The sequence below is a fragment of the Ooceraea biroi genome, chromosome 11, assembly GCF_003672135.1.
Source record: "Ooceraea biroi isolate clonal line C1 chromosome 11, Obir_v5.4, whole genome shotgun sequence".
NCBI lineage: Eukaryota > Metazoa > Arthropoda > Insecta > Hymenoptera > Formicidae > Ooceraea > Ooceraea biroi.
Window position 1 is genome coordinate 10,599,990 of NC_039516.1, and position 16,113 is coordinate 10,616,102.

The 16,113-nt window shown below is 41.3% G+C and overlaps 2 protein-coding genes across 2 annotated transcripts in view; both read left to right on the plus strand.

Annotated features, from left to right (window-relative positions):
* LOC109611346 (neural-cadherin-like) overlaps positions 1-13,644 on the plus strand; it is a 68,126-nt gene extending 54,482 nt beyond the window's left edge. Inside the window, exon 11 of the mRNA XM_020033593.2 lies at positions 1,775-13,644. Within this exon, the coding sequence (XP_019889152.1) occupies positions 1,775-2,059 (285 nt within the window). The 3' untranslated portion in view covers positions 2,060-13,644. The remainder of the gene's footprint in view (positions 1-1,774) is intronic.
* The window catches only part of LOC105285306 (neural-cadherin), a 148,187-nt gene that overhangs the window by 5,928 nt on the left and 126,146 nt on the right, over positions 1-16,113 (plus strand). Inside the window, exon 2 of the mRNA XM_020033591.2 lies at positions 15,466-15,655. Coding sequence (XP_019889150.1) covers positions 15,466-15,655 — 190 coding nt within the window. The remainder of the gene's footprint in view (positions 1-15,465; positions 15,656-16,113) is intronic.

The following is a 16,113-nucleotide window of genomic DNA, read 5'->3' on the forward strand; positions in this document are numbered from 1 at the left end:
TTTGGAGACAGCGAGCGTTCGATCGGGCGGAAATCATTCAGAAATGATCCAAGCCTCTTGACTTCCGAGTTGAGTAAGTCTTGATGTCGCGAATCAATCAGAGCGGTTAACTTTACCTTCATTTTACCATCACTATGCGCAAATTTGGTGATAGATAACAGAATCACTGTTTTAAATAATCCGGATGATTGATCAGATCAATTTACAGAGTACTCACAAGTACGTTAAGGGAGGAGCCTGCTTTAGAACGTTGAAAATAAGGTATAATTTTACGAATTTTTTTGGAGAAACTATACAGCGGATCATTATAAAATTTTGATGCATTTATTAGTACATGTTTAAAGATAAAAAAAATTATTTTTTGATTTGAATATATCGCCCGTAGAGGTCGTCCTGGAGGCATCTTAGTGCAGCCGGCATTGTAAATTGGTGAGCATTCTCCTGCCTCCAAATTTCATCCAAACTGAAAAATTGAAATATTTTCTCGTTATTTATGAATTCCCATCGTCGATGAACCTTTAATATTCATAAAAACATTAAGTTAAACAATTACTTTTGCATGAAAAAGTTCAACAACTTTGCCTAAAAATCGTACTTTTGTGTTTGGCACTTTTCAACTTTTTTCTTCTCTCTTTGGTTCATCGACGATGGGAATTCATAAATAACGAGAAGATATTTCAATTTTTCAGTTTAGACGAAATTTGGAGGCAGGAGAATGCTCACCAATTTGCAATGCCGGCGACGCGGCTGCACTAAGATTTCTCCAGGACGACCTCTACAAGCGATATATTCAAATCAAAAAATAATTTTTTTTATCTTTAAACATGTACTAATAAATGCATCAAAGTTTTATAATGATCCGCTGTATAGTTTCTCCAAAAACAATTCGTAAAATATACCTTATTTTCAGCGTTCTAAAGCAGGCTCCCCCCTTAAGCCTCGTGAGACATTACTTACTCCACTCGGAAGCCAAGCAGACTGTCGCGGGCCGAGACCGACAGGGAGAGGAACCATGCTCTCTCCAGAGACTCCAAAGACGCAGCGATCGTCGCGCGGATCATAGCGGACGATAATGCAATAACGACCAATAACTGTGCAAATGCGGGAAAGCGGAGCGGTGACCTACCGGCGCCTCTAAAAGCGTGACTCAATATCATAATAGGTGTTAGGCCGAGGACGTAGCGAGTGATCCAGGCGCATCTCTTTGCACGTTGTTAATCACGCGCAGAATACAGGTTGCGGAGCGTCCATCGTCACACACGCCGCTCGTCAACCAGACCTACCTACTACCCCGTACAGCTTCAGCCGCCCAAGCTGTTCTCGGGCATCCACGCATCTTCGAGCTTTCTTTCCCCGGCGAACGATTGTTCTGCGACCTTCTCTCTCTCCCTCGTTGTACGCAGGGTGCGTGCAACGTATTTTGACGCGAGCGCCCGCGCTCGCCAGGAAAAGCGTTCCAGGCGTTGGCGTTCGGCCACGGCGGAAGGCCGAGACAGGGTCAGTTGCGAGAGAGACTTACACTTGCCTAGCAGGACATGCAAGAGAGAGAGACTTTACGAGAATCTCCCCCTCTTCAATGAACGACGGGGAAGCAGCGACGTGTGCTCATAATCACTCCCTGCCACATTCTCTCTCACTCTCTCTCACTCTGTCTCTCTCTGTCTCTAAACTGTCTCTCTGACTCTCTCTTTCTCTGCCCACGAGCCATGGCGCCTTAACACTAACGCCGTTGTTTTTTTTGTTCCCGTTTGTTATACACGCGGTCTGGCCGTAGCGCGAGACGTACAAGCTGGAAGCGATGGCCCGAGACAGGGGCTACCCGCCCTTGTCGCGAACGGTGGAGGTACAGATTGACGTTGTGGACCGTGCGAATAATCCGCCCGTATGGGACCACGTAGTGTATGGCCCGATCTACATTAAAGAGAACATGGCCGTCGGGGCTAAAGTTGTGTCTATTAAAGCCAGGTCTGTCACACTGTCAATGCTCCGTGCGGCTCTCTGCACGAACCCGCCCTGCACGCAATCTCGTGGCAGTATTGTTCTTGTGCACGTTAATTGATATTGTGTACGAATCCACACGTTACACGCATTTCTCAACACTTATACGCATACACACACTCATACACGGACACGCAAGAGCATACATTACTCGCAGAGGCAGCGCGCTCGCTCGCTCGCATTCACACGTAGGCTCATTTGTTTGCGCATATAGGGTTAAATCGTGGGGAACATGATCGGAATGCACCGGGTATGCACTTTGGGGGTACGTCTACGCGACAACGTGGAGGATCCCGGGGGATCTTCGGCGCAACACGTAAGCAGCAGAGCGATGGTTCTTAATACGAACGATCTTGCTTCATAGAGTTACAGATGTATTATGAGGACATTCGATAACGTGAAGAAAATTATTTTATTACATTTTGAATGGATCAATCAAATCATTCAAGAGAAGCAGATATACATATCAGCAACGTGTAACTTTGGTGAGATCAAAATAATGGCAGAAATTAGCACAGTCCTCGCTCCTTTACGTAATTATAAATAGAGATTGCCGGAAGAAATCTGATTCCACACACAGTTCAATTACCTTTTGATTTCATAGCTTAAGAAACAATTACTAATATCCATTCATTTGCAAATTCTAGCTTTCCACGAGAAAGACGTCGCAAGAACCATCGCTTCGGCTCGCCTCCATTCTGACGTATCGTTCGGTTAAAGAGACGCTTTCGACGAGGATGCACGCGCAAAACGCATTCACGGTCCAGGACACATTCAACATTCATACACGCGCATTGATAGACGGAGCGCTCGTTTCCCGCGATGCACGCGGCCGTGTGCGAGGTGCCGGCCTCGTTAACGTTTCCTATTGTTGGCGTTTCGCCTCTCTCGACTTGAGCATGAACATACGAACAAGCAAGCGGCAAGCGGGTTAAATCCGCGCTTCACCGAATTGATTAGATCGTTTCGTTCGAAGCGTTTCGTTGCATCTCGATGTGCGGGCATTTTCAGCCGCTGCGTGCGAGAGCTTTAATCGATTGCCAGCTCGGTGAGATTTAATTCCTTTCTGTTGCGGTGACGGTGGCAAGAAGGCGCCTCTACACGCGTATATAACGTAGTAAATTGAATAAACGACGTGACCAAAGGCCGCCTCTCATCCGCGGATAGTGCCTCGTAATTCGCCGAGATATAAGAAACAGAATTGCGAGGAGCGAAGAAAGCCCGTCGACGGAATCGGCGAAGTTTCTGTCTCGGCGCATTTATCAGCGAAGTGCAATTTTCCGGACAAAGCGCGACTTCTCCATTGTTGCACGGTAATCGACACAGGTAGAGAGCCGTGTCGTCATTAACGAGTTAAACATTTATTGTTCGTAGTCCATTGTCGCGTTGAGGATCGGCGCGTTAATTCGCGTCAACGAGAGAAGCGGATACAACGCAGATGCAATCAAGATAAATACAGATACGTCGATTATATTAATTCTATGTTTAATTGTTAAAGATATGAATCGGTACGGTAACGAGTTGCTTTGCGGTAGCAAATGCATGGGGTCTTTTATCTACGATTTAACAAACATATATAGAGTTTGCGATATTTTATTTCATGATCAGATAAAATATTCCAACTTTAAATTAAAATCGCAAATAGAATGCGCGACTTTGTAAAAAATACTGCGGATGATTCACGCCGTGAACCGCGCGATAGCGAGCCGACGAAAAAATTACAGCTGACCGATGCAAGACCGCACGTCTTTTTGTAGCGGGCTCACCAAAAGCGCGTCGAGAAAAACGTTAGTAATGGGCACTTTGTGCATGACGTGCTGCTTTTAACGGCGGTTTCGCGGAGACACATGGACTTCCAACGAGAACGGATTGGCTAATTATATTACGTGCACGCTGCACAAGAGGTGCCAGATGCCACCGTCACGTGTGTGCGCGCTGTCGGTGCAAGATAGTACGTTTTACTGTAAATTCAATATACGACCCCTCTGTGCCGCGTCACGCAAATGTTCCACTGGCTTATCTGGTCGAAACACACGCCAATTCAATTCTTCGCGAGTACTTTAGCAGGAAACGGTGCGCGTACAATAGCGCGTAATTTACATTCGCGAACAAAACATAACCCGTCCCGAATTTGTTGAGAGAGCACGTGATGCGCGATAAAATTATATCTCTCGGATGACACGTCACTCTCGAATGGCATTTTCAGTTCTCGAGTGTCTCTTTTCACGTTTTCCTCCATAATCCCGTGACAATCAAATATATCCGTTATTGTTAAATGCATTATGCAATGGCTATATTAATTTGAAAAGATATATCAATTCCCTAAGGATTGATAATTAAAACACGCTCGAATTTTAAAGATACATATTTTATCGTATACTATCACGTGCAGTTTTCCTTTGCCTAGAATGCAATGAAATATCGTTACGTTTTATACATCGAGCCAAGCTTGATAAATGTTCTCTAGTGTTCAAACGAGATTGTCATCGGATGTCGGATTCCGCGAGCTGCTATTAACGCTAGTGACATTTCCGAGAATTAATTTTCGCAAGTGGAGAGTTCACTCGTTAGAACTCTGCTGTAATAGCAGCAGAAGAGGGATGCAACAAAACGTTTCATTATTCGTCGGTCCGCGAACTTTTCTCATCAACGTCGCGCGCGCCATGTATACCCAGCCGCCAGGTATACACGCACAGCTTCAACATCGCCGATGATCGCTTCTCTCGTCTCGGGAATCCGCGAGCAAGAAACGCCATTAACGTTGATTCGCGACAAACCGTCGACGAGCGATGGATGTCTCGAGTCACGCGTTCGTTTTCGCGCTGTGACTCGATCGTGCGATACCGAGTATCGATATCGGAAGTCGTCGCCAGTCATTTTGTACCCACGACAAACCCCCGCGCCGGATTTCAACTCGCAGAACTCTGTCCATCTGTCTACCTATCTGTCTATCTCTCATACATTTGTTGTGTGTGCCGTAAACATATTTTTGGGCATGTTTTACGAATAGATGCTTCCCTGGACTACGTTATCGATGATTTGACCACGAGCGTTGTGCCGTTTTTTCCTCATTTTCCTTGTCTCATGCGTTTTTTGTCACTCGTGTGCGTGCCTCGTTTATCTCCACCCTCGTTCTTTTTGGGTTACTGTGTTTTACACTTATTTTCTCTCACGCACCGGATTGGCTTTTTTCAAAATTTACTTTGGCCCCGTTTTTATGTTGTGCGTGCTCGAACCTGTCACCCAGTCACGGGTGGATAATCGAGCAGCTCTGGCCGCAAATGATCGAACAGTTATGTATGATTTCCGTTGATCTTCCCTCGTTGATGCCTGACCTCGCAGCCGCAATCGAGCATACCCGAGTATCTCGTATGTACATAAAGTTTCGTTTCGTTCCTTCCTTCATTGTTATCAGTTTTGTCCATATTCGCTGCGACTCATATCTTGGTTCGTCGCCATCATCGGGGACACGCATACTCATCAATTAGTATCAATCATCGACGTACATTTTCATGAATGCCGTAATTAATTTTTGGGCATGTTTCGTCAGAGTTGCTTACCATGCGTTAGGTGATCACGAACGTGCGATCACGTTTTTTCTGTTAACTCCCCTGTTCTTTCTCTTTTTTGTCTTTTCTTTCCCTTTTCTTCGAGAGCGTAGTGTGTTCTCGTAGTGTCTTTTTGTCGGTGAGATTCTCTTTTTTTGTTTTTTTTTCTTTTTGTGCGCCGTGCTGTAACGGCAAGTTCAGTAACGATTTTAGATTGGAGTTGATGACATAGTTAGAGAGCATCTTTGATTGCTGGAGTCACCGTCTCGTATGTCAGTACAGTCGGGCAGTATAGTAGTGTGCGATTACGTATACCTTTATTACCTCTGCAATTAAAATTGAACGAGCAAGAGCAATTGCTGATTGTCTTTTGCGCCGCTATGTGACGCCCGCGGATCGAAACGCTCGTATATCGAATGGAGCGAGGGACACGCTCTATCTCTTTGTCCGATCCCGTACGGAAAAAGAGGAACATTACAGGGGAACCATGAAACACTCGAAACGAGAACGATACTGGCGATTTCCCGCATCCTACTGGCGAGTGAGCTGACACTGAAATTAACTCTCTCCTATACAATTTTACCGATTGCATATCCTTTAATTTATAATTTATGACCGTCGCGGGAGAAAAAAACATAATTATGTGTATTATACGTTTACATAACACTATATATAATATTATAATGCGGTCTAATTTGCATAATCGTGTAAGTACAGAATTAACAAAATTAATTATATAGCCAAAAGATCTGTTTCGTGCAGGTAAAAGTGTACTGGAGCCGGTTAACGATATGCTCACGTGTACATGCATAATTACACACACGTACACAGACACGACTAACATCGCCACCGCGCACCAATGGTTCAGGGACTGGTTGTGCACCGACTGGGGGTTGTGAGGTCCACGTTCTAACTCTGCTCTACCTATCGTAATTTGATACACGTGCAACATTCTATGCGACAGTCTTATTACAAACTCGCTTCTTGCCCACACACATACACACACGATATTAACGAGTAGCTGTTAACGACACCGTACGTGCACACACTCACACACCCACACGCATACCTTCGGACTGAGGATCACGCTTATGAGCTGTAACTACTGTACTAACCGACACCGCCGATATATAGGTAATAACCGTATTCGCGGAAGGCGATATCATCCATTAGACGTCGTATAATGTCGTATAACGTGGCTAACGAGCAATTAAAATCGGCACCATTTGTCACGGGCATGAGACGCGGCCGTTGCTCTCCGAGAACTTCTCCCAAATTAACGTTCAATCACCATATCGATAACGAGTAAGAGGAATTAATCAGCGCGCCATGCGCGAGTTCATTTTGGACCTTCATCGTGAATTAATAAGCGCCGAATTAAATCCCGCGGCAAAACTGACGTTTCGTCTAGACGTGGAGCATGGCTGATCAGTAGCAGTGCGAGATCCTAAGGCTGCCAGGTGAGCTAATATTAATATTGTGCTCGTCGGATGTTTCTACGAAGCAAAGGTAAACCGACATATCTTGTAAAACTATGAGGCCACCTTCTTTTTGCGACGCGACGGTGTGTTTTTCTCGCGAAAAATTTCCTCAAAGTACGGAAAATATAAGGCATAGAATTTACAAGAGAAGATCAAATAAATAAGAAGCGACAAAAAAATATCGTAAATGGTTTAGATAAAACGGAGCTCTATATATTCGCATATTCGTTTATAAATTTTAGAAACGCGTTTATTAGTGCTTAATATTCTCAGAAAACTCTTCTGTGTTGAGTAATTGTTTGTATTAAATAATCGTTTGAGAATTAAACTCTCTGATTTTACATAAAATACAGAAACGAGAAAGCAAGATTAATACATCGGACTTGGTTGCTCACTTTGATCGGCGCAATCGGAAGTCAAAGGATTAACACATGCATTATATGTGTAGAGGTTCATAATAGTGCTGTTGGTTCATTCACCGAAGATGATGCAATATGATCGACGATCGTTAGAATCTTTTACGTGATGTCGATTTCATCGAGCCGCGTCGTTATACGCCAAGATATTAATTGCGCGTTTTAAAGCTGCTTCGATCTTGCTTCGATCTTGCTTCGGTATTAATGCTCGGTATATATTCTGCACGTTTTAAGCGAATTTTAAAACGGGTGCTTCCAGAACGGCCTCGATATTGCAAAAATTATCTTTCGATCGGAATAATCTCGCTACCCGATGGCGCCGCATGGCCCGATAGTGCGAACCGTTATTTATTGTCGCGATGTGCACGATGCCCCAGAATTCCCACCTTTCCTTTTAATGACGAATTCTTGGACGATATTGCAGTCGACTTCATTTTGATGGAAATGTAATTGGAGGCCATTATTTGCCGCCTATCCCTTTTTATAGTATTTAATATTAAATACCTTCGTAAAATTAAATCTTGAATGAAATTTTTTTAAAATGAATGTGACGTAGATTTGATTAAAATATGTAATTTCGCTTACTTGTAAGTTTAGTCTTGATGCATTTTATTTTTTATGTTAAATAAGTTCCGAAAAATTAAAACTCAGCTGAAGGTTTACATAATAACAGAATCGAGCAGTTTAAAAATGCTAAAGTTAAAAAAATAATGGACGCAAACACTCGTAAATATCTTCCATTTATTCTCCATTAGTTTACTGTTTTATAATCGCACATGTTGAATCGAACGCGTTGATTGTTTGCACTTAAGTTTCGCTAAAAATGCATTTTGAAATTAATTGTTGATCAGACTGGCAAACGGCACGAAAATGCGCGACAAGCGCGTATGCCAAATGATCGTCATTTTTTTCATATTTCTAAATTGTGACAAAATGTACCTTTTACAGGATTTTTAATGGTCGAATATATCCGTGTGTCAATATTACTATCCATTCGTGCAACGTATCGCGTTATTCCTCATCATCGCCGCCAATCGCAGAATTCGATGCACTCGATTCGACGCATGGCTCTTGCCATTCTCGTGGATATTTCCGCGGCAAACGTAAAGAAAAAAAAGATAAAATATATTTTCCATTTTCCGAATAACAGTAAACGAATTACTCGTGATAACCGTATTCGTGTTGATAATATTTATTTATCGCATATCGATATGACAAAAACCGCTGGGAATGCGCGCTGCACATACAAAGCTTGTTCAATATTAAAAGAAAATTCTCGTTTTTATTAGGCGTGTTACATAAGTAATTAACAAATTTTTCTTCATTTCTGATTGTGATTTTATATATCTCATGCAACTTTTCCTGCCTTTGCAATTATTTAAAAAAATATAAAATGTTGGAAACTGCAGAGTTATAATGAAATATAAAAATTCTCGTTAAACAAAGAATGAACCAATTTAATTCAATTTGCTAATGATCGCGAAAACAGCTGCTTTAATGTTAAACATATAACAGAAAAATGTTCATATAAATGTGATTCAACATTCAAGTTCCGCTGCTCGTCATTTCTCTCGCGCAACGGAATAGATAGTAATCGCCAGAGTTTTATGTTAGGCTAGAGAAATACGGCTGATGAAAAAAAATGCTATCAGGATTAATCGTAAAATACGACGGTGCCACGCCAGTTTTGCCATCTCCAGAAAAAAAAGGATGTCAACATTTTTCACGGAAAATCCCTTCACCCACACCGAGGAGTGGCATTTGCCCGCAATTCGGACGTTTTATCCCGCACGTTCGAATAAAGTCGCACGGGGACTGCGAAGCGTGTTCACGGGAATATTTCTTCCGCGTTTTTCAGCAGACGTGAGCCAAGATGCACCAGAGAGAGAGACGTAATTTCGTAAAAATCCGAAAATGTAAAATCGCTCGAAGAGACTTCTCGCTTTCCCGGGCGAACACGACTTAACATCTGAACGGCGTTTTTAAGAATCCCCTCGGAAAATGATATTTCAGCGCCGGGAACTCGCTTTTTCCGCTCGCTTCGCTCCTCATTACGCGTTAAAGCAAGAGCAGACTCTCGTTTTGTAGAGCGCATTTCTCGCGTACGATATCTCGGTACAGGCGAGCGTTGCGTTTAAAATGTAACGCGGTGCAGGCTTAAATAATCGAGCTCCATGTACGGAACATAAGCACTTAACGGATCCTTGCGTATTCACAAACGAGCCAGTTCCGCTAACGGCTCGTTCGCGAGGAGGCGAGGGTGGGCAATACCTGAAGATTGAATCTTTTAAAGAACTCGTTAAGCATGATGTACAGTGACTGAGAGGTTTGCTACGTTTAACTCCCAAAGTACGAAATTCATATCTTACATGGAGCTTAGGCGCATGCGAGCGCGTTTAACGGCGCGTTTGATTTAATTTTCAGTTAAATAACCATGTAATGCAGCCGCCGTGGAAGTATCCCCTTTGAGCGTCTCCGCACATCGAATGATGTACAAAGCAGTCTCAAAAATAGATTTCGATAATCAATCGCGAAAGATACGGTTAATCGCGATGAATCTTTAGTACTTATGTTGTATCTTTCTATTTCTCTCTCATAAGTAACTCTCTTTCTCTCTCATAGGTAACATAAGAGAATGATATATCATATAATTGATACAATTGTAACAAGACTCACCGAGATGACTTGATCAGTAAACGTCAGTTGCACGTCTGCATTCTAAAATAAATAAGAAAAGTATTAATAATAAAACATATTAGACTTATTTTAATGTTAATGAATAAAATGTGTAATTTAATGATTTATTTTAATTTTAATTTTTGAGAACAGTCATTGAATAATACGCTAACGATAGAATTTTATACAAATAGAATTCCATTAGGAAAACATGTGAGAACTGTCTTTATACAAGCACCTTGATAAGAATATATTCTCTAATATAAAGATCATTCTTCTTTAACTTGGTTTCTTAAACTTAATTAAAAATCTATTTAGCCAAGTTTCAACACTTCTACAGGATTAAGCTTTTAGAAGGCGAAAGGACGATAAAATTGAACCTCTCAATTAAATCTGAATTAATTCTCACTTTAATTCGATTTATTGTGAATTAGAAATGCAAATAGTGTGATACCTAAGATCGGAGATTAAAAAGTTACGGTAACAACAAACAAAACCGTGCTCAAAATGAAACTTTTACCGAGAATAGGTCTCGAGAAAGTCTTAGGTCCAAGAATTCGTTTTTCTTCCTGGTTCCTACCCACTCGAGAATATCTTACGTACAAGGTGTCCCCGAACCGACGGCAATTTTAATAATAGATTGCTTTACGAATTTGTAGCTGAGATGGGGTTCCCCGAAAACAGACTTTCGTGGGAAGTTGTTTGTCGCAGTCCTTCAACTAGTAACGAATTAAATTAAACTTCGGTAATTAAAACCTCAAATTAACAAACTGAGAACGAGAAGATCACGTTTCTCGACCGGACGATATTTCTTCATTTAATTTTCATCGGAGGCAAACGGACATGCCAGGTTTGATCGCAGGTTCAATTATCAAAATTATGGTCTGCGGTTCCGGGACACGTCCTGCGGAAGCGTCAACGTCGTGCCCGTGTTTGAATTGACAAACGGCGCTGTCAATTCGGGGGCGCGTACCCTTTGAACTGGGCAGGAATTCCTCTCTGGAGACAGCGGGATCCTTCCGGATCGATGGACATTTCGTGTGGACGTCTAACGGATGATACGGCGGCTGTGTACGGCCGTGTGTACACGCGGTACATCGTTCATACACGCGGGACAAGGGAACGCACGCACTGTACGCACATTACACGAACACACGCGCGTATACATGTACACATGTGCAAGATGCAATGCGTGCGCGTGCATACACGACAAGACGATCGAACGATCGAACGCGCATGTAATAGAGCCATGCGGTTCGTTCAATCGATGAGCTGAGCTTTGGACACGCGAATAATTATGTTGAATCAGACTGCTTCCAGGATTAATCAAAAGGGAGAACAATCTCACACGACACAATTGTTTTAATTAAAGTGAATTGAAAGCAACTCGTTATTGCTTGAAGACATTACTAACATCTAATCTATAAAATGGAAATTGATATAATACCTTTTGCGCATCGTAAGCTTTGCAACTGATTTGCCCAATCATGCAAAAATAAGCAAAATTAACGAAAAGCGGAAATTGATCAGCGCAAGTGGATGTCTAACTTTTTCGATATTGGGAATATTAAAGTTACTTCCTTACTTACTAGTAATTAATTCCACGAAAGGAAGTTCATTCTGGAATACTGTAATGAATCTTAAATGATTGAATCAAATTTAGCGTTGAAGAAATTTAATAAACTGAAAAATATTTACACCAATCCCCGAGTTTCGGATTGGAAATTCATAATTTTGGATTCCCAATGGATTCTGGTTAAATTCATTTAACTATTTCTGTGGTTGGTTTATGCGTTTTAGCAAGATAATCGATTTAATTTATTTGAATTAAATTAGTGCCTAAGTGATAATGCGCTATTGAAATAATTAATTTTGAACGAGATACCCGGCGAATCGCAAAATTAGTAAATGAAGGCTAATTGTAATTAATGAATTTTGCGCAACTTTCGTTAAACCAAAACGCGATAACCGTCCAGGCGAGATTTTAAAGGCGGAAGTTTACCTTGCGTCTTCTATCCGGTACTTAATTACGAAATTAATTTATATCTCGCGCGCTGCAGACTTACAGAAAGGATTTCAATAAAATTCAGGAAAATTTAACGCGACGAATATTCGGCTGCTAAACACATGTTGATTAATCGATTCTGCCAATTACTAACACATTTTATATAAAGCGAACCATCAAACCGGTTGATTAATTATTTAATAAATTATTAAAGCAATATTTACGTCTGACGATAAATTACAAGGACTTCCATTTTCATTCTGTGTATGTTTTCGATGACTGTATGCTAGTTAATTTTGTGTTAATTGAAGTTCGCAGTTTACAAAGCGTTTCACATATATGCACGCAAGTTTTAATTTAATCTCGTCAAAGCTACGTAATGCTGCTTTTCAATTTTACTCGACACGTTACAACATTGGTTCCCGTAATATACTTCATATTTTATTCCCAGCATATTTTTTATTATCATATTAGTTGCTGCAACGTTGGACTAATGAACGCAACAGCTGTAATAATGATAACGCGACATTTTCCGGATAACAATGCTGATATCTCATTCTATCAGAGCATCCGTTCGCAATGGAAATCCTTCTTTATCTTTTTCCGACAAACGTCCGATTTAATACTTTAAACCCCACGGGTAATGGAATTGCACTGTGGCATTTAAATAGCCAAGAACTTTGCGAATTTCACAAGTGAACTGGATACATTACCGACCTAAATCTTTCACCGATGGTCCATTTCTTCCAGTATTAGTAGTGCAATACGAATCTTTCATGTCACAGCAGCGTAACATTTCGGCTATTGCCGGATGTAAATGTCGGATCGCATAAAACTCGCAACGGTAACTTGCAATCAGCTACCTGATTAAATTCCGAATTCATTTTTATAATTCTTTTAACAAATTCACACAAAACATGATGCAAAAAATGAATATATTTCAAAGTAAAAAATTCTTTTTTTCAAGATACACCCATTTTCCATTTTTTTCAAATTGACAAACTCCGCGTTAATTGTAATTAGCTTTCAGATTCGCCGGTTAGGCAAATTTCGAATAAGCCACTATGGCGCACGGGAGTATAACGTTCCTACGTTGATTTCTCAATTGAATTCGGATCAATAAAATCTCCAGCGTTCATTAACGAACGACAATAACGCGCAGTCGAACAGCAGTCTGATCGACTAATCACTCATTCACGGAGCTCGACTCTGCGGCCGTAATAAAGCACGCGCACCCTACACACAGCACATACAACGGGGACGTAACACTTCTGCCACCGAATTAACAGCGGTAACAGTCGAGGATGGTAATTGGCCCTCGCGAGCGAAAGGGAATGTAGCTAGAATCAGCCAATTGTGTGCCTTTTGAGTGCGTGAACTTTGCCTAGGTTTACGACCGCCCTTCGTAAAGAGCTCACTGTGTTAACACGTATCGTATACACGTATATTTAACGTCCACATAATACGATTGTACACACGCGCGCAGAGATCTGTGTGTCGAGTGCACCGAGTAGGGAAACGGAAGAGGGAAAAAAAGGAAATCGACGGCCGGAAGCGAAAGACGTGCGGCGCGTTAGGTAAAGATCGCCACTGATCGCTATACACGTCGTAGAACCGTAATCGATATAACTTCAGCGCGTATTTCGATGTCGCGGACGCGGCTTAAGTGCATTCTGCATCAATCGATAGAAAAAAAACGCGGACATTGCGGCAGTGAAAAGATCGATCTCGCACGATCTGGACCACGCGCGTGGGAAATCGTGAGAGAGTTATGGAAAAATGCGTCAGCCCGGAGTTCAGTAGTGGTTTTCAGCGAGTCATTCAGTTTGAGATGCAGAGTTTCGCTGGTGTTTTGTAACTCTTTCTTTTTTCCAATTTTTTTTACTTCGCGGATTGACGCGTTTTTGCACAACACCGTCCGGGAAAGGGGGATTCGCGATCGAAATTATGCTGATTTTCTTTGATCATATCGCGTCGACAGAATGACGGGGAACGCAAGAAGACGCTGCGGTCCATGTCGCGTACTATGTATAGAGATCAGTGAGATTCTGTTGTACTAACACTCCTCGTATCACCTCAGATGTGTTGACACGTTCCAGCGAAGAAGTATCTTTCTCATAACGACGATATCAGACGTTTACTTGAACTCTTTCTCTCATTCTCTTTCTCTCTCTTTCTCTCTATCGCTATGCTCTTCTTCCTACTTCTCTCTCTCTCTCTCTCTCTCTCTCTCTCTCTCTTTTCTCTAGTCGCGTACATAAACGCGTATGCGACACTTTCTTTGTTTCGCATGATGATTTTTTGTTTCAAGATATTTTTTCTATCTCGTTATATTATATTGAAAGATTAATAGAATTATCCGTTTTCGAATGTATACATATACATACATATGCACAGGGTGATCGGCAGTGACAATCGCTATTCCTTGCTTCTTATCTTTGAATTTGATCAATAATCGATTTTCCATCTCGAGATCTTAAACTATCTTGATAATTAAAATTGAAATTTAAATAAAATTTATCATGACGCGTAGAAAAATGTGGAATAATACATTAATTGTCGTTGCGCTAAATATAACAGATGTATTTATTACGTGTATCAACTTGCGAGATATGTGTGTACCGTTACCTGACAAGACAAATGCTTGAAACTCAAATGATCGACATATCATAAATTATTCACATTGTTATTTACAATTTAAACTAGTGCTTGTACAGAGTAACTACCAATGCATCTCCAAATGCAGTTTTTTTATCGATTTTAGATTCGCATAAGTCAAGCTTAAAATTAATAAAACCATATGATTTTTGGCGCGTATCAATAAATGCGATCAGAAAAGGAAATTGGACTCTGCGTGCAATTACAACTCTTCTTAACGAACAAATACCGTGATATTCTGGATCACGAATCACGATATCGTCGAAAGGAAACGCGGTTAGCCTCAGGCACCCTGTACGCCCGTATCTTGGGGATTGGAATAACCAATATCTGTCTGCGACTCGAAAAGAGTAGGTCAAACGTTATGTAACCGAATAAAAGTAACAATTGTCCTTCGATTCCCGAGTCACGTAAAGATATCGCTTGTTCCATCTTCAATATATAGATATGTATATACGATCCTCTTTCTTTTCTCTTTCCTTCTTTTCTTTCTCTCTCTGTCTGTCTCTCTCTCTCTCGCTTTCTCTTTCTCTTCTATCTATCGCTCTCTCTTCTTACTTTAGAAAATTTCCGTTCTCGTTTCTGTTTTTCCGTTTTCCGTTTCCGTTTTGTTAAGTCGTTCTCGGCGCTCCGGGGCAGCCTGTGCGCGCTTTTGTAATATGTGCCTTTGTGTGTGTCGACAGCTCTGGAATCGACAATAATCCAACGGTCTTTTACCACTTAATGCCCGGTTCCACGGCGCAGACCAACAAGTTTCATACGTTTTACCTTCAGCAACGCGCCGAACAGTCGACGACTTGGGCCGACATTAAGGTCAACCATCCGTTGGACTATGAAAGCATAAAGGAGTACAATCTCACCATACGAGTGGAGGTATGACTCGTCTTTCGTATGCGTTTTCGCGCGGGAGACAACGCTCGCGCAATTAAATCGCTCTTTATGCAAGAAAATAGGAACGTCTCTTGCTGCGGCACCGCGGAGCAATCACGAACGTAAAATCATCGTAGCTTAACGACTGATAGCATTAAAATTCTCTGGTGTTTGCATAGTAATATGCTCTCTATATTGATGAGACAAGACGAGCTTCTATTAAACGTTAAATTAAATGTAAATCAGACGGTGAAATTGAACGATTATAGTTGACTTTAAAGGAATACTTTTTCTACACAAGTATAATAGAAAACTAGCAAGTGAACTGAATAAACATTATCGGATATAAAACTGTTTTTTATCGCAAAATATTTCGTTATTGAGAATTTGATTCTGTGTTAAAAAAATACATATGTTCCAATATGCAATAAATGCAAACACAAATATAACAAGCGCGTACT